This window comes from Motacilla alba, chromosome 12 (assembly GCF_015832195.1).
Source record: "Motacilla alba alba isolate MOTALB_02 chromosome 12, Motacilla_alba_V1.0_pri, whole genome shotgun sequence".
Taxonomy (NCBI): Eukaryota; Metazoa; Chordata; class Aves; order Passeriformes; family Motacillidae; genus Motacilla; species Motacilla alba.
The window spans coordinates 5,452,298-5,475,208 of NC_052027.1; the positions used below are offsets into that span (position 1 = coordinate 5,452,298).

Below are 22,911 nucleotides of genomic sequence, written 5' to 3' on the forward strand. Positions count from 1 at the left end.
TGAACTTCATAATTTTTCATTCCTGTGAAGGACATAATGTTCTGGATCACTTTCAGACAGGATTTTTTTTTCATATTTTATTTTAAGAGCTGAGCAGAGTTAGGTTTTTCTTTTCTACACAAGAAATCTGCCTTCTCATCCTCTTCTCAGTGGCTGGATCTCAAACACTATTTGGTAATTTACAACATCAGTTTGTCATATGCCATTTCCACCAGGGAAAGGACATTAGCCCTTGTCTGTTCTTCACAATAATTAAGAAAAACAGGAGTATCAAATGGACTGGATCTATCATAGCCTTCATGGTTCAGAGGAGTAATCATCAGAGGAGTAATTTGTAGGAGCTGGATGTCTCTAGAGCTGGAGCAGACTGAGTGTGAGCCTTGTGCTCCTGTCAGCCTACTTTGCTCATTGAGTATGGGGCATAGCAGAATAGTATTGATTCTCCTTCGACCCTTCCTTCATTTCCTAAGGTCTCAGCCTGTTCCAAATCACCCAGGAAATATGGCTCCAGCAGCAAATCTTCACAGGTGTCAAATCCAAAGCAGGAGATAACAGAATTAGCTGCATCAACTTTACACAGATGAAGATTCCCTCTAGCACAAAGTGTATTCTCCAGGTGTCAATCTGGCCAGTTAAGTTCATTTTGTACTGACTGAACTTAATGGGCTGTAAAATCTCTTTCACTATAAGCAATTCTTATTCAAAGCTAGAAGCTAAAAGAATTTGCTCTCTCTTTTTGAAGCCAAAACCGAAAGTCCCATGAGTTTCCTTGCAAATTGACCACACTTTTCTTTCCCTGTGCAATGCTGCCTTGTCCACTGGAGAGAATGATATAGATAATTTCTGCAAAACAGTGTAAAACTATTATAATCAACACTACTCCTGCTTCCTTTCCAGTATAACACTGCAATCATATATGGACTTCTTCTTCCACGGAGTCCTGAATTTGCTCTCTTCTTGCTGTGCTCAAATCCATTGGCAGGCCAGGAATCAGCTATGCCAGAATGTTCATCTAGGAGTTGCTGATTGAAAGAATTTTGAAGCTCAGACTAAAAGCTCTGGATCAAAGATGTTTGTCTGAAGCAATCTGTCTGGCGAACCATGGGAAAGAATTCCTATCACAATGGGAAAGATATTGTGACTTAAACTCAATCCTAGAAGTAGTTGCTATCAGGGAAGAGCAAAAACCACCATGAAGACAGAAAGAACCTTCCATGCACTACGGCAGTGGGCCAGAAACACTGAAGTGCTGTGATGTTTGGCTGCTATTTCCAATCCCCTTGGCAGGAAGGCTGAAGGTGGTGGCATAGAGATAGAAAAAAACCCCACACAGAAACACAAACACCTGTGCTTTACTGTGTTCCTGTGAGTAAAACAGATACCTGCTTGAAATGCTGAAGTATCCCCTTTAATAAAGATAGTATCCATGAAAGAGCTTGGCTACAAAATCCCTGCTTACTGATTAGCATTCCTTTTTTTGTGTGTGTTTTTAAAGTGTTGCGGGCATTCTTGACATTTGTGCCATCTGAAAGTTACAGCTGCTCTCCCAGTCTTCACTTGAAGGCATCCTCACCACTGAGAGCTTTTCTGAGAAATGGCAACCTGTCCCCTCATCCAGAAGTGTGATTTTTGAATGGAGTGCAGGCAGATGATTTCAGCTGAATGGGTGTCTTCTAGAGGAAGACTCTTACATCTTATTTTCTTTGTGTGATAGCAAAAGCCTGAGTCTATTTATTCAATTACCATGTGTTTGAGCCCACAGGCTTTGCATGCTTCAGCCTAGCTAAAATAACTTGCTCCACTGCTGCAATCTAATTGAAAGAGTTCTGTGCAGTCTCATTATGAATTATTCTGTGTTATGCTAGGAAGGCTAGAGGTTGTGAAACTAGTTACAACAGCAAAGCTGGCATCTGATTTCATTAGCTGGCACTGTAATTGCCTTACATTGATGGGCCTCATACTACCACTCCTGCTCAGAGAAAATTTCCCTTGCCTTTGTTTCAGAGTTGTCAATTCCACTTTGGGAGTTTATGGCTCTGTAATCTAGCAGTTCATACCACAGTGAGCATCTGGCTGCCAAAATATCCCAAGCAGTCAAGGTGCAAGTAGAGCGGAGATGTCATGTCTTTAGGAAAATGTTCTAGTCCAGTCAACTCTAGAATTAGACCACTCCATTTTAGAGCCCTCTGGACCGTTACAGTCCTTTCACACCTGGCCAGTTTGTTCCTTAGAAACACTGTCATGTCCAACAGTGCTCCAGGAGAAGCAAGACCAGGAGGTCTCCAGGACAATACCTAGTACCAGAAAAGGACAGCTCTGAGAAAGAATTGAGTCAGTGCTGTACATGAGTAGTGACAAGGTACAAGTATTTCCAATGCCATCCTCTTCTAGTGTGAAGTTTTCCAGTAGGATTTTGGGAAGTGGCCAGGTCAGTATTAGTGTCTCTAGTGTCTCTTTCCCCTAGCTTTTTTTTTTTTTTTTTTTTTGAGCATTTATCTCAATCACAGCAGTACTCAAATAGTTAATCAACAGGTTTTGTCTCTCTGCCAGTGGGAAAGTAAGTGGAAATGGAATCCTCTGTCTCTGCCATTCACAGGAAGAAAGATGTCATATACCAATTATTAAGTTTCACCTAGATTTATGGCATGTGTTTGCCATGCAAAATGAAGACATTATCCACAAAGATTCTATGATTTATTACCTGAAGAGGTGATGCATCACTGAAGAAAAGGAAATGGTGGAGGAATAACAGAGCTAAACACAGGCAGCAGCAAGGTGGCAAAGGTTTTCTTCCTTTGCCTACAGAAATTCTGCATCCTAATCCATGTACCTCTTTTAGCTCGAGGAAACGAATTGGAATTCACAAGGATTTCTGCAAGCAACCTCAAATTGCAGCTGGAGGTCACATTCTTCTATCAGTTTCTTATCACTGTTCTCTAGTTCAATGTAATATTTGCAACTGCCTTATTCTCCTTTGAAATTCTCTGAGTCTCTGGAGAAAGTATATGAAGGAAACTAATACACCCACCATTTCTGGAAGAGTTGTGGATTTTAGTCTGTCATTTTCTTCCACAGCCAAGGAGCATTCCTTCACATTCCATTTTCACAGTGTTCCCTCTTCAGGAGCTTCAGGAGATGTGAGCTTGGGCTCTTCCTGTGCAAGAAGGAGCAGGCACAGCTCCTGGGGCCAGAGACCATTAGACCATAACACCACCAAGAATCACATCAAGAGTCACTGTCAAACACCTCCCAACAAATCAAATTCAATCCTCTCCAACTGCTGAGATAAGAATAATACAATTGTCCAAAATACATCACATTCTGTAGGAGCTCTCCAGCTCCTTTTAAATCCTTTCTTTGGAAGTGTGCATGAAAACATAAAGTTACTGTCACACTTAGCAGAATGTCACTTAGTTTTTTCTGTCTGCTCTTAAATACTCCATCAACTAGTTTGATGTAGTGAAAATACCATGATTTCAGTAAAAATGAACTGTAAAATGTGAATGGCTTTTAGAGAAAAGCTATAAACCAGTTTGTCAAGCAAGCTGCCTTGCTGCAGGACACAGGGTGCTTCCAATACACACCCTCCAAAAAGGTGAAATGGCTGAAGCACTTGAGGAGTTTAATACAATATTTGCCCTTGTTTCTACAGTAGGGGTGGAAGATACCAATATAGCTTGGGTACATTTTACATAATGCTATATACTGTTGGCATACTACTTGAAATTGTACAAAGTTTTCTGCTATCTTTGGATTAATCAGCTTTTTTATTTATGTTTTATGGTGGAGTTTTATGGCACCAAAATCTTCTGTAACACAGTAAAACTGAGCTGGTCAAGCAACCATGATTTCCCAGAGAAATACATCCTAGTGGGATATAAATTACTGAGTGATCTTGAGGAAGAAGGTGTAATTACATACACAATGCAATATTTCCAATGAAGTTTCAGAGCAGGCTTGAAAAAATGAATTTTCCAGGCATCATCGAGTTCATAATATGGAAGAATGAACGTGAAAAAGAAATCAAGAGAGAGCTGTACAGAAAAATAAAATAAAATAAAATAAAATAGAATCCAACATTCACACCTGTACATCACTAAAGAAATAAGTGCATCTGATCAGATCAGGTGGAAAGCAGTTGAAAACACACAGGTTGGGGTACAGTTGAGAAGAGCCAGCAGTTCGGTCACAACAGGAAGGCTGGCAGTACTTCCTTACAACAAAAATGTCTTTGCTCCAGAGTCCCTGGCAAGGAAAATGGATCAGAAACATTCTCCCCACATTGTGTGGACAAGGGAGTGAGAAATGAAGCAGAGCCATCTATTAAACAGCTCTGTGATGGAGCTGTCACATCATAAGGTGAAAGGAAAGTGAAGCAGAATCTGTGATAAACCTAAGGAACTGGCAGCATTTGTTAGATAAATGGAAGCAAGTGACAATAGACAACAAGCCAGGCTGTCTGGGCAAAGACTTTGTAGTTCTGTATTTTCAGGTGACAGAAAAGCACACCAAGATTCTTAAAGGCTTTTGTTCCCAGAACCACTGACATGTTACTAGGGAATGTCAGCAAATAAAGAAATAACACATTTTTAAAAAAAAATATACATAGTGCAAAAGAAGGAAAAGAAGGTTGTTATGAATATTCAGTCACTGGCTTACCTAACATTTCTGAGGCATTGGCAATTGACCATTTCTATCCTGTTTCAGTACCCAAAATGCATTTTGGGCAGAGAACTGTGGGAAGCAGGTTTTACTAAGAATAATATTAGGAGTACCAGAAAGACTGTTGGTCTGAAACAACCTCATATGACTTCACTTGAAGAGGGACACTGGGGTAACATCTCTAAGATGCATCTTTTCTCCCAAATTCATTGATTCCAGAAGTGCCTGAAAACTGGCCTAGAATAACAACCATGAGGAATGAAATGATGGCAGTTCGCAGCCCTCTCCCAAGGAGAAAATTAAACACTGCATTAATTTAGTGCTCACCAAGAGTTATCTAATTAGCTCCAATCGAATCAGATATATGCTCTTTATTACTTGTAAGCTATGTTTAACTGAAAGGGTGCAACAAAAGTGAATGGGGTATAGTTTTCTTTATATTTGTGTGCATTACACAAGTATCATCTATGGCTATTTACTCTAGCCAAGGTAGATCTGGCCTGTTGCTTCTAACATGAAACTCTCTACTATTCTCTCCCCCAGAGGATAAAAAATACCTCAGTGAAATTAAGATCCTGATGCTGTATCATAAAATCAGACACAATGAGACAAGCACCAGCAATGCTGATGTCAGGGGCTGAAAAAAAAGTTGAATATTCTCTGAATGACGCCCACATGCTTCATTCCAGAGAGACTTCTTGCTATATTGCAAGGCAACTCAAGTAAAATCAGAACCTAGCAGAATATTGATCTGCAGGATCTGAAAGCACTCTTAAAAACCTTGGCCACTTTAATATCAAGCAGGAGCAAACTACAAAATATGTCCATTGCTCCTTACTACATCTGCTATCAAATTTTTCCACATCTCAGAAACTTTTTACTGAGCTTATATAGCTTATTGTGGGAGTAATAGAATGAGTGAATAAAATAAAAGTATTCTATCTTCTCTGTCATTGAAATGCAATCAGATTTGCTCAAAGAAAAAGTGCCATACCATCTCCATCCTTAGTGTTAACATTCAGGACTTTCTCCCAGGTTTGCTTATCTGATAAAAAGCCTCTCCACCTGGAGCCTGATATTAATGCATAAATCCCAGAAATGTGTCTAGAAAAGTTCACACTATTCAACTAAAAAAACATTAAGGAGAACATGAAGGGAGGATAAAACCCTTTCAGGTTAAAATATGATTTCTATATTTCCTTTGGAAAGAATAACAACAGACCACAATCTCCAGGGAAATTGTAAATTCTCCAAGGAACAAACAAAAGAGCTGAAAACTTTAGAGATTTAAGATATTTGAATAAAGTGGTTTTGCAAATTAAATATTCAGAACTCTGTTTATTTAGGCCTCAGTATTGTAATGATGTCAGACTGCAGCATGGTGATAAACAAGCAATGAACTGGAGACCTTTGGTCCTAAATATATCAGCTCCTTGTGCTTGAGTTTAACGACCAGCCCTGGAGCTAAAAGTGGTAACAGCATATCATCTGTGGATTGGGACCTAAGAGGATAGGAAAAGGCACTGACTGCTGGCCAATAAACACTTAATCATGTCTATCCATCTCTCCCAGGGTTTTACTCTGCCGTCCATCACTGCACCATCCCAGAGCCTTCATGTAAAATCAATAGCAGTGGTGCAATCCCTGGAGGTGCCACAGCTACTCCAGCACTTCTCCTCTTCTGGGTGTTTGCACAGCCACAGAGTCTTTGATTTTAATGAGACTGTTCATGAGTACTGTGCTAAGAAAACTTCCTGTAATCACACAAGCATTGAACTATTTCTCAAAATATTGGTGCCAACAAAAAGGACCAGACTCAGAAACTACATCCTGTAGCTCAGTTTGAACATTTGATGAACAAATGATTTTGTTATTTATCCATCAGCTGCACCCCTTTCATCATTCAAAGAAAAGGAATAGGCAGATTGACAAATTCTCAGGAAGGGCTGCCTCATTTCATAAAGGAAGCAGTTTAGTGTCTCCCCCCATTTACAGCCTTTGTCAGTGCCAATCCCCTATTATTGTTATCATCCTCTTCTGTCATGCTGATGCCTGCACTCCAGTTTTTAGCACACTCAATACACCAGATCAGTTAGAAATAGATGTATTTACATATTCATATTAATTCAGTTCCATTTACTACCCCATGCAAGACTGAGGTTCAGTTGTGGTAACTCCAAAACAGGTAATATTTAAATAGCATTCTGATTTTCTCCAGCATAAAACAAATCTAATTTTATTTCATTTCTCTGAGTCTCCAAGTTTTAGTGGATTCCTTAGGAAATGGACAGAAATGCACCTCAGAAAGAAAGCAGGCAAATAAATAGGCCCCAAAGTTTGTACATACAGCTCCCTCTCTTCTTAGTTCACTGAGAGGTGGCAGCAAAGTGCTCCTTTCCTCAGTTTCAGAGCTGCCACAGTCACAAACAAGCATTTTGTGAACACATGAGCTAAATATCCTTTCAGATAGATGACTGAAAGCTTCATTAACAAGAGCAGATTTTCTTCAAGGGATAGGATTTGTCTCTTTCAATTGCCACATCCAAGGAGAAGATAAACACAACCACTGATGGATCAAAAACCCCCATGAGCTGCCCATGACTGCCAAGAGGGCAGGCCAAGGTCAGTGGTCAGGTACCCAAAGGAGAATTGGGCAGCATCCCAGGAGCTGCCTTTCACATTCTGACCTGTAAAACAAGGTACCATGTACGGATGGGTTGGCCAGTGAATGACTCCATACGTAAGAATCACCACAAACCAAACAATGCTCTGAATATTTTCTGTACCTGCTACCATACACTGATATTTATACAGGAGAAGTGCAATGGGAGAAACATAAGGAATCCAAGCTTCCTACTGGCCAGTTTGAAAACATGCCAACCCAGAAAGTTGAACAGAAGTAACTTCTCCAATTCCACCTGATTGTACAGTTAAGAATTGAAGTAACAGTTCTTTGAATACAGATGTATTTTCTTAATATGTTCTTTCTTCTTTTTTTTGTTTTTGTTTTTTGTTTTTTGTTTTTTGTTTTTTTTTTTATACAGACTATATGATTGTTGCTTTCTTGCCATTCAACATCCTGACTAAAAATATGCTGGACTTAATTGCTAAAGACATCAAGAAGAAAAAAAGTAATGGAATGTCAGCATATTGCCATGAATCTTAGATTTTCATTGACAATAAAGAGTAATATGCGTGCCACCCATGGAAAGCTCATAGCTGAAAGGACCAGGAGAATTTACTGTAAACAGCTACACATTATACACATTATTTCAAGAACAATCTAATAAAGCCTAATTGGTTGAATAATATTAGGAGATTGAACAGCAACTACGTTAAACTCACTGTCTCCAAGCAAAAAGCCCTTGTTTGCAATAAACCTTAGAGCAAAAGCTCTCAAATGTGGCTCTGGAGCTTTTAGGCTATTTCATCAAACTGTTCCAATAGCCAAGATTTCCATCTCTCATAGATGCTCCTCAGCTCTCAGCACAGTTAGTCCTTGTGTTACCCTCTCTGTCCTCCCGCTGAAGTCACAGGATCCTGGGGGGAAAAAAAGGTTTGAGGCTGCTCCCAGTGCAGCATCAGCAAAGGCAGATGGGATTTGCATGCAGGCTGAGTTTGGACAGCCCACAGAGGCTGCAGGTGTGGACACAAAGTGCTTTCTGAGCAGCTGTTCTTCCTGGGGCTGGACACTTCAGTTACCCAGCAGAGATGAGCAATGTTCTTCACTGCTGTGCTGAAGCAGAGAGAGGCTTTTTCTTAGTATTCATTTAATTCAATAAAACGAATCCTCCCAGTAAATTATTGCATGGGAATTGAAGTCTTACACCTCACAGGTTTAGTTTTACTTGTTTTATGGTATGTACAAATGTCTAGGTATCATTTCTCTAACAAAATATTTTCCAGGTTTCTATTACAGCTATTTTCTGAATACTTGCAAGGGCAACTGACAGGTTACATTTTCATTTCCTGGGCACACAGGAATGCTGGATATGGGAAGAGGAATCTTTGCTGGGTTTGTCTCTTAAAACTGCCACTTTAAACTATAGCAGTATTTTCTCACCCTCCTCTTCCCTCCCTTTGGGCAAAATGGTACCTCAAAGGCTCCTAGTTTTATGCAATGCTCTCTAAGCCTCCTCTTCCCCAACTCCACACTCCCAAAATAGAGAGCTACAGCTGCCCCTATTTTTGTCTCTTCCTAAAAAGTTTTTTAAAATTTTTTCTTTACAGTATGTTTCAAAACTGCAGAAGGAATGACAGAAACCAGTAAAAACTTTACAGCATATCCCCTTCTCCCCCACTTCACACTCTATAATGTCTGTAATTTGAAAGAAATTGTATTGCTTTTTGTTTTTCTCAGGCTTTCCAGAATAATTCAACTTCCAGCAAAAACCATATCTGGAAATGCACTTATGTCCTAAACATAGAAATAAAAATGTTCTAATGAAAGTTAAGTTACACTCTTACCTACAGCATTCCCTACTGTGAAGGTTACTGTTTAAAAAGTCTGATTATAATGCACCATCTGCTTGGCTTCTTTACACTTGCTTTATCCTTTATTGTGTGCTGTAATTAATGAGGCTTTCTGTATTATTACCATAATAGCTGATGTTTTTCTTTATAAATGAGAAGCAATAGCTCCCTGATGAAAATTTCAGCTTACTTCAACAACTGAGAGGAACTGCCTTAAGACTGGATGGTTGTTTGGATGTCATTGCAGTAGCAGAAGTCTCAACAGCACTGCAGCCACAGTGCTTTGAAACACTGTGGCCATGAAATCATGGATGAGCTGGATGAAGTCAGGATGGCAACCTTGTCTGTAAAGGACAGTTGTCATATGTGACTACTGTACACCTTGGCAGATAAGGAAAGAAGTGAGACAAAATAACTGAATATCAAATCTCTCTCTGAGTTTTTGCTTCATCTTTGTTCCATGGCTATGAAGTATATCACCAAGACAAGGGCATGCTGATGATGCCTTTTGACTAGGAGGACAATTTCTGTGTTCTCCTGCTGCCTCCTTTGTGTTTTGTTTTTTTTTTTTTTTTTTTTTTTCTCTAAGTTGCAGACCATCTTATTTTCATGGAGAATGATGCAGTTTTTTAGATATACAAACCCAGCATTCTTCACAAAACAGGAAGAAATTGCATGACAAACAGGACGTGTGGTTTGGTTCCACACAGCACAAGGGAGCAAAATGCCACAGAACATGAACCAATCCTTGGCTTTCAGTTTCCAGATAAGCACAATGTCCTTAAAGGTCCTTTTTGTGGTTTTTGACTTCGTCACTTTTCTTCAGCTTTTTATAAACACCTCTCACTCTGCAGACCACAGCTGTACATATAAGCCTTATGAACTTGCTATTTAGTATTAGCTAAAGCCTAAGAGATACTCAGCTGAGGCTGAAATGACCTCTGATAGTTACCTTTCAAACACTTAACAACCTACCTTCAAAAAGACATTTCTCCATCTGCTCATCAAGAAAAATGATTTCTGATGGTCTGTACTCACCGTTCATTCAGGACTGATTTTCTTATTTGGGTGGAATTTTATGGAGCTGATTTTCACTCTCTCAACCTCTCTCAGGTTATTAAGACAGACCTGTTCAGTCTGACAGCACAGATGCAATAGGGCATGACTGGGCTACATTAACAATTCTATGCAATTTGATCTGTGCTATATGCAATTAATCTGTTCATGCTGGTTAGAAATCCCTGGAATACTAGGTGTACTGAAAGTTCCTCACCATTTTGAATAAACTGGAGGAAGCCTGAGGACTTAGGAAGGGAAGTATTGCAAAATTCCTAATTTCACAGAAACCAGCAGAAGAAAGATCTTAAATAATATTTAGCATATATTTTAATATAAATCTTCTATCAGTAAAGGTCTCCACTAAATATATATGAGTATATATACATATATATATATACATATATATATATATATATATATATATATATATATATATATATATATATATATACTCATGTGCCAACACACACATATATATATACATGTATCTTCTATATATATATACATGTATCTTCTATGCTTTAAATGGTTCAAGAAATATTTGACTTATCACTTCCACTGGCCTCAAAAGAATGAGACACTTCTGCAGGATACAGTGGTGACAAGTTTGCATCAGGCACAGGGCCACTGCTGGAGCCTGTGCCTCTGATGTAAGACAGCCTGAACTGAGCTGCTCCTTCCAACGAGGGGTTAAAATAAAAAGTCATTGCTATTCTCCAGGAACTCTGGACAAGAGATGAATCCTTTCCCAAGACTATTCATTGTCTGCTTATTGACTGGCACTCATATTTTTCTACTGTACCACAAGATCATACTTAGCATTAAAGCTAAGTGATTAATTCATAACAATTACTGCCTAATAAAGTCTTCTCTTCTTCACAGAAGACTGATGTATTTTGCAAATTCCTCAGTTATTTGTTGTTCTGAAGTAATGAATTAATTGCAATAATTTTCTGTTTTATAGGGTAGCAACAGTCATGCTCTCAGTTGAAACATGGCATGTGTCATACCAGGCATACATTATTGTTTTTCTTTCCTTGCTGGCAATATTAGATGCAATTACTGAATGAAACATGCACAGACTCTTACACAGATATAAATTTCATTGGAATTTGGGGGAGCATTCATTGGCAATATTAAAATTCTTTTAAATTCTTTCAGTTATAAATAAGACTTCATGACTTGAGCATTCCTACATTATGCACTCCCATTAATGTCTGCAGGATGATTAGTAATAAAGTTCTCTCCTTTGCAGAGAACTGAACCATGGGCCATAGACTGTAATAACTGTGCTCCCAGAAACCAGCAGAGATAAGGAAGGTTGCTCTCAGCATTTATCCCTTCAAATTCTGCTATTTGTTATGAATCCTACTCTGAATTCCACCAAGTAAGCCACATGTAGCCTTGAGTAACAAAGGGATTCATTCCAGTATGTAGCCAAACACTCATTACATACATTAAAATCTAAGGAAGCCAAATCCAAAGTGAATAAATAGTGATTTGCTCAGGATACTACACTAAAGATGCATGTTACCTCAAACATAAAGTCATCACAGGCAATAAATGAGCTGCCCATGTAGATTTTCTGTTGTTTCCCTGAATTTTTATAACAGTACACAAGATTTTGATCCTAAATGACTCTCAAAACAAATCACATACCTCCTATGGCACTTGTTGTTAATGAACTGGTCTTCACCGGTTTTCTAGAGAAAAATTGGCATTTTCTGAAGCACAGATTGGTAGCTTAAAAATGCTTCTTGGGGTAGAATTATGATTGCAAACTTGCTTGTATGCACTAAAACATTCCCAGTGTTCCTAGAGAAACAAAATCATCAAAACACATTTATTAAGGACAAACAATATACAAAGCAGAAGCTGTACCTGACAGTGCTATATTTAACTGATAAGCTTGCAAATGCTACTTTACTAAATCAGATGGATACTAGAACTTGTTGCTTAGAGAAATTTTATTCCAATTTCTTTGTGAGGCAGAATGCAAATGAATTTTTTTAGGCTCTGCTACAGCCAAGCTGATGGCTAAAGCATTCCCATTTTGATCTTTATAACAAATGCATATTAATTAAAAATATGGTAATTCCTATGTACTTCTGTAGAGGCTGTTAAAGGAATAGGCCATGGGGAAGTTATTTTTGATTCCTCCTAGCTCTACTAATAGAAGAAAGCTTTATATTATGATTTCTCAAACCATGAAAAAAATGTAGTGTATATGTGTACACACACAGAAGACTTGAAGGTGAGATAATCTATATCCATTTCTAAGATTTTATGAAGAGAGTTAGCTGTATGTTGCAACAATCTTCATAAGCAAAACATTTTGGAGTTATTCTGCTTACAGGCTAAAGAAAATTTTACAGAAATGAAGTCAATAAATGATATAGGCTTTTTTTTTACTGGATAAAATGTATCTATATAGAAGGTAAGCATGAGGCTTTACCCTCCCTACTCATCTGTTCATATAGATACTATCTCCTGAGGATACAGACTTTGCTCTTCGCCCATTTTCTCTCTGAATTTCCATAAAATTTGCAAACATTATTCAAAAGCAAATACTAATGCAGCTGATTTACAAACTTCTGCGTAGGGGAGATGATGCTTGCAAATGTAGTTGGAATTCTGTTAAAGTATTTAGGCTATATGGTCAGGAACCTACAGTTCACCATGGGTATGATCAGTTGTTAGTCAATTATGTTTAATGTTTTCATCAGGCTCCTAAAGGCTCCCTCCCTGCATGTAATTTGAAGGGATCTCAGAAAGTCACCGTCTGTTTCTTCTACTCCATGAACTTACATTTTGACTACGTTTTTGAAGAATTGATACATTAGTAATTGATCATGTTAATTGATACATTAACTAGCAAAAGAGAGCCTGGAAGCACCTGTTGCCAGTCTCTTGTGCAGGAAGATTGGGTATTCAATGGTAGTTTTATTCTAAAGGGAAGAGATTACAAAACGAATCAGCACAGTCTCATCTGTGTGATTGCATTTGTAGGTATTCTCCTCCTTCTCACAACTGGTCTGAGAGATGACACCATTCAACATAAGAAAACCAGAAAAAAAATTAAAACTTTGGCACTTTTATACAGAGGCACTGAGATCTTTTCAAATCAGTGGTGATGAAGTCTGCTTGCAGTTGCGACTGGGGACAGCCTGGCTCCATCAGCTATAACTGCTCGTGCCACCAGCCAAGGTAAAAAAAATCCTCCTTTATTTTACACACTTGTAAATGTCCAAATATGCTGTCTAGACAACAAAGCAGTGAGCATATGCACCAAATGCCATAGTAACTGTTGTCACCCTGCTTTATGTTTAGGCAGTTCAGTTTCCTCTGGTGGTGCATTCAGGTTTTGTTACAAGCTTTTTTCACACAGTGCTGCATTTCTTTGTTAGGCTCCTCAGAAAGGTTATGGTTTTTATAAACTTCCATGATCACTGAACCACTTGCAGGTGTCCAAGCAATTGTAATGAAAGTGAAACCTGCCTCCATGACAAAAGGTTTTATTGAAATAGGAAAACACAGCATGCAATCTACAAAATCCACAGAAATAGTACCCTATGACCCCAAACTAGGTAGCATAGTAAGCTTCTTTTAGATCAATACTTCATTTGGCAAAAAAAAAAAATCAATTTCCCTGCCTCTGCAATCCATAAAATTCATCAGGAAAAAATTACCCCTCACATATTAGCAGCACTTTCACCTTACTGGTTTGGAAATTAATTACAATAGACAATTTCAAACCCTGTAACAGGTTGAGGCAACAAGGTATTTTGCAACCTGTGAATTAAAACATGGATTAGCTGTGATGGGAACACCTATAGCTTTCCTGATTTGCCCAGCCTCCCCTTGGTAAGGGCAAACAATGCTTTTTTAGCCACAGCCTTCAACAGTCTCAAGCTGTAACCAGGTTTCATTCCTGGAAAATGCTCACCTGTTTGCAGATAACTGTGCAGGACACACAGAACACCGTAAAGCAAAGCTTTTTCTATCAGCATCCAAGTAATTTCTCTTATGGCAGTGCCATCTTGCCTTTATTCTTCCATATGGGAATTGCAGCCCTGCTGGGAAAGAGTTAAAGAACTTTACTGCATGGCTTACCTGCAATTCACAGATTCCTGTCAGCCACCAGGGTGGATGTGGATGTTCCACATTTGACTGCCTCAGCAAACTCTTCAACTGAGAACTTTCCTGGATCCTCCAGAGAGCTTGCTGATAGGAATGTTTCTAAATATAATGCCTTGCTGCTAAATATGTTTTTAAATACAATGTACAGAAGATTATTGATCTGGTCAAGATTTTGCTTCATATTGAATAAATCTAATTCTTTTTTGGAATGGTTTTCTACAGAATAAACTGAGTTGCTCAGCAGACACAACAGGGGCTGTCTTTTCATTACCTCACTGTTTTGCAGCTACTCTAACCTCCATTCCTTCCCCCAAGTAAATTTAGCTTTCTTTTTTTTAAAGACTGTTAGACATTTCTTTCCTGAATTTAGATTCACGGCATTTTTTAGGGAATGCAAAGACTTTGTAAGGGTACAGTGGCATCTTATCAAAGAGGTCTAGACTCCGAGAGGTTGTTTTGGCTGTATCCCACAGCTCAGATCTTTACACTTTTTGTATTCACAGTCCTGTATCGTCTCTGACAGAAGTTCAATAAAATCGTCTTTCTACCCTCAATATCAGGGTCCTCAGCATTGTTGGAACTGAGTGTTATAGACCTACAGTCTATCTCTGCTGAGAAACCTGAACTCCCCTGTCTGCCTCATTATACAGCAGGCCACTGGCAAGAGGTAACAGTAGCTCTCCTGTAACCTGATGCATCACTTCTATTGTTTTGTTTTTATAGTCAGATGGTTAGATAGCAAAAAAGGTGGACCATTATTGTTCCTATTGCTATGCCTGCTGTTGTCTCTCTTGCTATAAATCTTTTTAAAGTTGATTATTCCACTACTTTTTATTCCATGTTATTATTTAAAGTTTTCTCTGTTTTAGACACTTATTTTCACTTTTCAAGTCACACTCATCACACAGGGTTAAAATGCAGCGCCCTGGCTTCCCACAGCATTGAGCAGAAGATGCAAAGGCTGTTCCAAGGCTTCACTTGGTTCCTTCAGTCTGAGCCACACACAAGTTCCACTGTGTACAGCAGAGGTGCAGCCAATCTGAAAATGAAAAGGGCAGGCTGATACTTACATGCACAGCCTGGTGATGCAGCAGCACACAGAGCTCCTATGTCACTGCAGGCAGAGAAACCAGGATGGTTGATCCTACCTAGCCAAAACCACCCCACCCTGCTTCCTTCCAGGATACCTTCAAGTACATTTCAATAATATTCTAATGAATGGGAAATTTGTGGCTGTATGCAGCGACTGAACTCGGTGACCTAGGGGAGAATTTCCAATTCTAATACACTATTTTTCATTCCTTATTTTCATCCTTCTTTTTAGACCCAAACATTGTTATTTTAATCCTTTGTTATCCTTCCTCCACCCATTGGTGTATTTACCACTTACCACATGTTTTTCTTTTTGGTTTAATATTTGAACAGAGAAAGGGAATGAGAAATAGTGAATGACTGGGAGAGCATTATAATCTGAGAGGTGCTTGAGCATCAGGACTCATGCTCTGCAGTGGCACTGCCAGACTCACCCTATGATCTTGTTTCCTGTTCCTCAGCCACCTACAGTGGCACTGTTTTAGGGAGTTTGCTGCAGCTTTATTACCCTCACTTGTTACTCTTGAGGATGCTGTGTGTGGGGTATCTGTCAAATAAACTTATTTATTATAAACTTATTCCCTATGAAATCCATGTGAATGTGATGCTCAAGTTCTGCAGTTAACATCAGGACAATTGCAAGGCAATGTGCGGATAAGGAAATGCCTTTCAGCCCCCTGGTTCCAGCACCCTGAAATGAAACTACAACCCACCAAAACCCAGCTAGAGCAACACATTATAAAATAAAAAAACCAGTGGTTTGGGAGGTAATCTGCACAGATGAGAAAATGAATATACAATGTCATTGCAAAAACACTTAGAATTGTGCTTTACCTGTGATAAGGTGATTTCTTTTGTCTTTAAATGTTTTCACTTGAACACTATCAACCATTTCGCCTTAAGGATAACTTCTAAAGAGGTATAAACCTTACACAATGTTCTTTTTTAAACTTAATTGCAAAACCATTACTGGTTGTTTTGCATTAAATAGGCCACTGCTAAAAACTTAGCTACAATCCAGCCTTTTGTGTATTCTGGGGAAGACAGAACAGAAGCACACTCAGAAGCTGCTTAACCATGAGAGATACAGGGAGGAATGTCTGGAAATGTAGAAGGAATGACCTTTGAAACCAGCCTCTCCTTCTATCCTTTTTCATTTTGCACTTCACTTCCCCCCCCCCGCTCCTTATTTGTGAGGATGGTGTGTTGAGACTACTCCTCAGCTGCTCCCAAATTCCTGCATTTCAAGTGTGTTCCCCAACAATAATTCGTAATTTGTCCCTCCTCTAACACACCAACACATCCTGTACTCCATGATCCAAAAATTCTGGCTCTTGGTTGCTCTAATTGCTTCAGAGACCTCTTTCATCTAAATTTGCTTTGGCTCAAACATACCTAGAAGGAAACTGGATGTGAAGACAATGAATCTCTTTACCTTTTCTCCTCATACTTCAAAGGTCAGGTATGTTATGCAATGGAGATACAAAAAAAAAAAAATGTCTTAGTGACTACTCCACACTGTGCAGTGGTTTTCCACTAAATCTAAACAATAAAAAAAAAATAAGCAGGTTCTGCATTATTTATATTAAGCAGTGAAAATGCTCCTCACAGCATTAAATGATAGCCTTGCATGCAATTCACAGACATTATCTGAAAGCTTATATACCTGCTATATATATAAACCTAATGCAGACAGCCATAATAGTCTGTATGAATAGGGAGCGCCGTGCTTACTGAACCACAGTCATGAAACTAAAAATGAAATTATAGTTCCTCCATCATAATACCTAAGTCAGTATATAATATTCTGAAAGAACAAGCACACAGTAATACCTGGGTTAATACTGGTACCATACATTATTGCTCAATGCTATCAAAAATAGCATCTCCAGATTCTTTATTGAAACATATTACATTACTTAAATTGGCATGACAAAGACAAAAGTGTTCAATTTCAGATTTTTCTAACACCTCAGTTTTTTTGAAATTGTAAATTTTTTTCTCTATTAGACATGTAATTTATTTGCTGATTAAAGTCCAATAAAGGAGTTGTTCAGTCCTGATTTTTTAAAAAACATGTTTGGGAGTGTAAGTTCTAAGCCATGACAGGAGCATTTTCCTTTGTTCCCACTCACATCCTGGACTGGAAGATGAGGATTTAAGTGTTTATCCAACTATTTCATCATAAACCACTGAATAAATAATGTTCAGCATAAATAATGCCTCCATATAATGCTAACTCTGCATGCTTTAATATAGGTGAATTTAATATGAACTGTTGTAAAATTGCAAGGGTATCTCAGCCACTGCTCAATTTTAGCATTTTTTTTTTCAAACCATGATTGTAAATGGACAATTTGTGTGAGCTATTTGGTTAACTCTCTATTACTCATAGGTGGATCATCCAAAGTGTGCACTAACAGAAACAGACAAGGAAATGCTCAACTGAGGCACACAGCAAGTGTATCTGCAAAGCCCAGGCCATCTGACTGTTGAGTTTACTTCAGACTGTAGACATGGTACACCTGTGTCCACACCAGCCCTAAGTCATTCCTGATGGATGGAACAATCTTCACAAATCTGGCTGCTGGGACTCACTTTCATGAAACCTCTGCTCAGACTGTGAACTCATGCCAGATTTTAAGTCCATGTGATGGACATAAAGCTTTATGGTCTTTGCTCTTCTGCTCCATCCCCCAAGAGGGCCTGAGTTTAGTGTCTCAGGTTTGGCATTCACTCACAGGTTTCAGATTTGTTTAGGTTGGAGCAGATCACTGAGATATTCAAGTCCAACCTGGGACCAATCACCACTTTGTCAAGTAGAGCACATCACCAATGCCACATCCAGTCCTTTGTTAAAAACCTCCAGAGATGGTGACTCCACCACTGCCCTGGGCAGCTGACTGTAACACCTGACAACCCTTTTAGTGAAAAAAAATTCTCCTAATGTTAAACCTGACACTGACACATTTTACCTGTGGATGAAGAAGAGAGGCATTTTATGGAGCTCAGATTAAAGTGCCTATGAAGAGTCAGCTGGATTCCCTGAGGCCTTATTAGGGTTTATTAGATTGGGATAATTTGATATTTCTTAACAAAAAACAAAAGACCTTTTAGTCATGAAAAAAGAAGTCGGAACAGCCTCCAGCAGTGCAAGGCTGGCACCTCACGCTTCCCAGGCACTGCGCTCATCGCTGCCTGCATGCTCCCAGGCACTGCCTTCTCCTCAGAGCCCTTCCTGCTCCGGCCACCGCACTGGGCCCCAGTCCCAAACCCAGCCGTGCTGGGCGCACTCATCTCAAACACACTTTCACGGGTAGGGCTGGAAGGGACCACAGCGGCTCCTCTGGTCCAGCCTCCCTGCTCAAGCCGAGTCACCCCAGAGCACAGGGCACAGCTCCGGAGCATCCCCAGCGAGGCAGGCTCCACACCGTCCCTATGCAATCTGTCCCGTGCTCGGTCAGTGTTCAGCGAGGAAGTTCTTCACGTTCAGGCGAAACTTCCTGGGCATCAGCTCCTGTCCAGTGCCTCTTTGTCGTATCGCTGCGCACCACCGAGCGGAGCCCGGTCCATCTTCTGGAAACCTTTAGACAGTTGCACACATTAACGAAATCGCCTCTCGGTGGTCTCTTCTCGAGGCTGAACAAGGCACAACTCCCTCGCGTTTCCTAGTCAGATAGATAACGTATCCTCGCTCACAGGGGCCTACGCCGCTCCCCGCCGCCCCGGCCTCCCGCAGCCCCTCACGGCGCTCCCGGGGCCCCGCCCGGCCCCTCTCCGCCTCCGCCGGGGCTTCCGCCCGGGGCGCGGGGCAGGGCGGGGACAGCGGGGAAGATGGCGGCGCCCTTGGCCGGGCAGGCGGGGGCCGTGCTGCGGGACCTGGCCCTGCGATCCGCCCGCCTGCGGCCCCAATTCCCGGTGAGTGAGCGAGCCCGGCGCCCGAGCCCGAGCCCGGCAGCCTCCGCCCCGCCCGCCGTGCCCGCCTGAGCCCCGCGGCCGGCGCGGCTCCGCTCGCAGCCTCCCCGCCCCGTGTCTGGTTTGTGCTCCCGCTGCCTGCGATGCTCGGGCTGCAGGATGCGCCGGGGTCGGGGCGAAGCTGTGGCGGCTCAAGGCTGGGCAGACCAAAGCTGGCCGGGAGCGCCTCGCTCCCCCCACACCTGCCAGAAGTCTGAATTATTTCAGCAGCAGAGCTGGGTGACGCTGTGCACGAAGCGATAGCGTTTGTCTGAACGCGTTTCGGGCGGCAGCATCGCGTTGGTTTGGCTCTGTGCGGCTGGCTGAGGTCACGCTGGGGTGAAGATGCCTGGTTGTGCTCTCCTGGGAAAATCCCTCCTAGCTCAGGCTTCCCGGTGGTCCTGAACCTCACCAGAGCGGTGGCAAAGAGTAGATCAGCTTCCTGGAAGGGCTCAGGGGCTCTCTTGAGGTGTAGCAGGAGTTCATTATTCACCTCGACAGCAGCCGTGCCGAGGTAAAATGAGATACGCACATTCTAGACAGCCCTGGTGCCTTTGGCAACTCCCGTTATTTTACCTTTTCATCATGAGCAGCTGCGTGAGAATCTTACTTTGGCCCACACTTCTGAGCATAAATGTTTTCTCCGAAGCAAAAGCCTCTGGAGCAAACAAAGCGTGTTTGTGTCCGGTTCTGTCCGCAGGTGCCGCTGCTGGGAGTGCTCCTGGCTGCAGGTGCAGCGCTCTGGGGTAAAGGGTGCTGTTGGTGCTTAATTTGTGTTGCACAACTGCGGCTGTTTGGTTTATCTTTTAACCTGAAGGAGGTTGTAAATCTGAAATATTTTATGCCCAACTTTCCTATTTGAATGCTGGCTACAGTATTTGAGAACTCAGTGCAATTGATTTGTTGATTTAGCATTCGTCGGTTTCACGTATACACACATAGACAGGGAGACTGTTTATGTGTGGATATACACACACAATGATATCTATATACATTTATCTGTATTTGTACAGATTTAATCTCTTTAGTGTGAATGGGCGATGCTGTCCGTCACAACAATGTTTGGGGAATATGCATTGTATGGCAGAAGATGTGTTCCTGCCATCAAGGCTTAGGTGAGTCTGCAATAAGGAATTTGGAGGTAACGTCCCTGTTCTTGTAGGGCTTGGAAAGGCTGGAGTATGGAGCATTGCCTGAAAAGAGTCATCTTGGTGTGAACTTAGGAGGTGTTCTGGTTGCAGTGCTTTGATTGGTTTCAAGCCCTGTCTTTATCTAGTGCTGCAGTGAGATATAGGTGGAAATTAGGAGCTCATGGTCTATTCGGTCATCTCTCAAAGCATGAAGGCACTCTGTAAATTACCCCACTGAAATAACTGGGTATCAGCTCACATTCTCAAGAGTATTCTTAGGATATCAAGGTGGCCAACTTTTAAAAAAAACAACCCTTTTTTGTGCATTAGTTTTGAACTAGAGCTGTTGAGCTTGTGTTATAAATCACATTTTGTTATTCTGTTTCTGCACTCTGCCAGATACTGAGAGCATCTCCCAAGACCTGTGTTTTCCAAGTAGGCTATTTTCAAGAACCACATCAATACTGTATAACAACAAATCAAGTTCTTAACTTCAAAGCAAACCACTTTCCTTTATAAAGCTCTTCAATTTGGCAATGTTGCATAATAGAATTCCCATCTAAACAGTCTCCTAATCTTCCACTGTCTCAGACTTTAGGCTACAAATGAGTTGATCAGCCAGAGTCTGGATTTCTGTGCTAGAAAATAGGATAAAGGATTTGAGAGTAAGAGCCCTTCCATTGAAGGTTTTTCTCATTTGTATCATTCATTCTGTTGCTCAGATGAGAAGTTACACTGTTACTTTATTTAGCACGAACCACCAAAACCTGTCCTCAAAGCCCATCACAGTGTTTCTTTCACAGATGAGGGTCTTCCATATGGTGCGAATGTGATCAAGAAATATCAGTCTCCAGCTTTGTTGTTTTGGTCTAAATGTCTATGTGAGATTTAGAATCTTTCCTCATAGCCCTTATGACTTACTGTTGGAGTGGTGTTTCTACACTTTGTTGCAAAATTTCTTACTATTTCAAAACTGTAGCTGTGAAATTGATTATATGCTGTCATTGTAATCTGCACGCATTTTCCTGTGTAGCTTCATTTTAGGGGTGGAGTAAATGGTAGTTAATCCTATAATATGAAATTATTTTATCATCCTTTTGCTTTCCCTTTACTTTTTTATAACTGTTAAGCATTTTTTTTACTCCTTGTTCTGTTTATATTTTTGGTAGATTCAATTCTTTGTGCTGCTGGAGTTTTAAATCCGACCAAACGTTTCAAGAAGATAAAAGATAGGTTTGAGTTGTCTGCAGTGCATGTGGACAGGAGCATTCAGGCCTGCTCTTGCTGGAGCAATATTTGTTAAGAGCTGTGACAAACGCTCCGGGGACCACTCGGCAGCAGAATTCAATCTTGTTGGCTGGCAACAAATAGGCTCCATTGAAGGCTGTTTATTTGAATGGGAGTTGGATTGGGCCCTTTGGGAGAATGCTGTGCATTCAAAATAGCTTCAGATGCAGTGAAATTCAGCGATGAATATAAATGAGGAACAATTAAATCAGAATCATAAAAAAAAAAAGTGCTTAAGGTAACTCTCCAGTATTCTAATAGGGTGAGCAGGTTGGTTGGTGCATTATGAGCCCTATCCCAGCCTTCAAAATGGGCCTCAGTCCTTCCAGAACACATCCAGATTCCACATGCATTGAAAACATTAAAAAAAAAAAAAAAAGGAAGGAGGGGAAGAGGAAATGAAACAAAAGATTTCTGTTCTAAAATTTACTGGGATCTATAGAAGTTACAAATAGGGAACTGCAAGGTTGCTCACTGCAGATGCCTTCAGTTCCTAGACTTGTATATCTGTAAAACCTCATTAATGTCGAGCAGAGAAAGTTCTGCCTTTTCCTAGAAACTATCAGCTGTGATAGCTGATCCTCCATGTGACACAAAACATTACTGAAAAAAACTTTTCAATTCATGGCTTTAGAAGCTACTTCAGTGTTGAATTCTTCTTTTTTTCTTAGTTTTCTTTGGTGTTCTTGAAAATTTCTTTGGACTGCTTCCCTATTTGGCTCTTTCTGGTTGGCAGTTTTGCTATATTTTCAAGGTTTTACATTTAGAGGCAGGAAATACATGAGCCTACAGACTTTCACAAACAGCTTTTTCTACAGGCACCTCATCCAAATGACAGGAAAGCCCTCTTCAAACTCTAGACAAAACTGAAATGCCAAAGTGGAGCAGATGTTTGGCCCACTCCTCCCCGGCAGTTCCATTAAACACATGGTTATTGAATCCTATTTTGAGATGAAAAAGGAAATGAAAACATAAATATAACCTCAGACTGTGATGATTTTTTTAAATTTTTTTTTCCCCCAGTTAGTTTTCTACTAGTGGAACTTCTACCCTGGGAGCAAACTGGCTCTGACACAGATACTCACAGCTCTGTCTTGAAGCAGAAAAGCTGCAC

At 40.5% G+C, this 22,911-nt stretch overlaps 1 protein-coding gene across 1 annotated transcript in view; it reads left to right on the forward strand.

The window, feature by feature from the left end:
• Window positions 1–17,573: 17,573 nt before the first annotated feature.
• Window positions 17,574–22,911, forward strand: part of SUCLG2 (succinate-CoA ligase GDP-forming subunit beta) — a 112,274-nt gene continuing 106,936 nt past the window's right edge. Inside the window, exon 1 of the mRNA XM_038148932.1 lies at window positions 17,574–19,344. Coding sequence (XP_038004860.1) covers window positions 19,261–19,344 — 84 coding nt within the window. The 5' untranslated portion in view covers window positions 17,574–19,260. The remainder of the gene's footprint in view (window positions 19,345–22,911) is intronic.